Raw genomic sequence first — 1343 nt, 5'->3', positions numbered from 1 at the left:
TATAGAAGGAGACTACCCATCTTTTCTCCATTCAGGTAGTCCAAATCACTGACTTTTTGATTGACAGCCCATTACGTTATGCACTACATCACCTGGGTTCCTTTTGTTCTCCCCTTAGACATGAGGAAACAAGGAGAAATGTAAAAACTTTTGTAGGGCCATACAGACAAAGCTATTGTAGAACCAAATATTCTGACATCCAATTTCATATTCTCTGCATTTAGAATATACAGAAGTTTCAAGTAAGCACCTCTCAAGTTGAAAGACACCTTTCTTTACATGGACTCACAACAGGTACTGAGAACTGCAAATTTCTTAATGGCAAAGACGACTTCACAAGTCTAAGTGTGGAGGTCATTTTCAAACTCACCTTTCAGCAATCTCAAGTGTTGAACAGTCTCTTAAAACTGTAAGTTTGCCCAGTTTGCATGCCATGGGATTGCACTGAGGAACTATGACAGATAGTTCTTTAATCAGGTTGTTCATTTTATCTCTCCTCTGCTTTTCAGTCTGACTGTGAGCTTCTCTACAAAAGAAAGTTTCAGTAGGCCCGCAGTTACCCAGGAGGCATTAACTGAAGCCAGTGCCAACCTCAGGAGGCACACATTATTCTTCCTCCTAACTCTGGTGCCACATTTGACATTTGGAAAGAAGACCCACTCTCTCATTACGATTGAGTTAATATCAGTGCACAGCTGAACGTACATTGGGTTTCCAAGGCTGTAAATTGCACAGGAGGAGATTGCCCACTTTTCTCCAGAGGAGCCCCTGGTAAATCTTACCATCAGAGATGAGCCACTTTTAGGTTAACAATGCAACTTCATATGGACTATGCCACCAGAGTGTGGGGGAAAAACAGAGCTGCTATTAACAGAAATACTACTAATGAAACCCACATTTCTTTTATCTCCACACTGACTGTTTTCACAGTGATTTGTCTACTTCCTTCGTAATCTAGCGGAAGAGATGAATAAACTTTTATTTCACGTTAATTTCCCATTGCAATTAGCTTAAACATCTGAAGGAACCTTAACCTCATCCTCCCTCTCAGTTTCTTATCACAGGGATATATAATGTGGTCATGCCTTTTTCTAGGAAAAAAGTCACAAGAAGTCAAACCCGGAGCAGAATTTCCTTTACTTCATGGTGGTTTTATGACGTCATCAATACAACAATCAGGTTCAGCAACAGCAGCATTCGAGGCTGAAAGATTTAAATGCTGAGAACTTGTCTGAAGATCAGCTTTTACCAATATATCTTTTATAACTTGACTGCTATCATTATGAATGCTGATATAACTGGAAAAAGTCTCACCTAAAAATATATTCCCAAAATTCTGTGGT

The 1343-nt window shown here is 39.5% G+C and overlaps 1 protein-coding gene across 1 annotated transcript in view; it reads right to left on the bottom strand.

Annotated features, from left to right (window-relative positions):
* Positions 1 to 1343, bottom strand: part of ARNTL2 (aryl hydrocarbon receptor nuclear translocator-like 2) — an 81993-nt gene that overhangs the window by 63520 nt on the left and 17130 nt on the right. Inside the window, 2 exon segments of the mRNA XM_006903807.1 lie at positions 371 to 399; positions 401 to 526. Coding sequence (XP_006903869.1) covers positions 371 to 399; positions 401 to 526 — 155 coding nt within the window.

This window comes from Elephantulus edwardii, unplaced genomic scaffold (assembly GCF_000299155.1).
Source record: "Elephantulus edwardii isolate Elephantulus edwardi_28Jun2011 unplaced genomic scaffold, EleEdw1.0 scaffold00157, whole genome shotgun sequence".
Classification (NCBI taxonomy): domain Eukaryota; kingdom Metazoa; phylum Chordata; class Mammalia; order Macroscelidea; family Macroscelididae; genus Elephantulus; species Elephantulus edwardii.
Note: the sequence above shows the minus strand (reverse complement) of the source record. Positions and strands in the feature narration are given on the sequence as shown.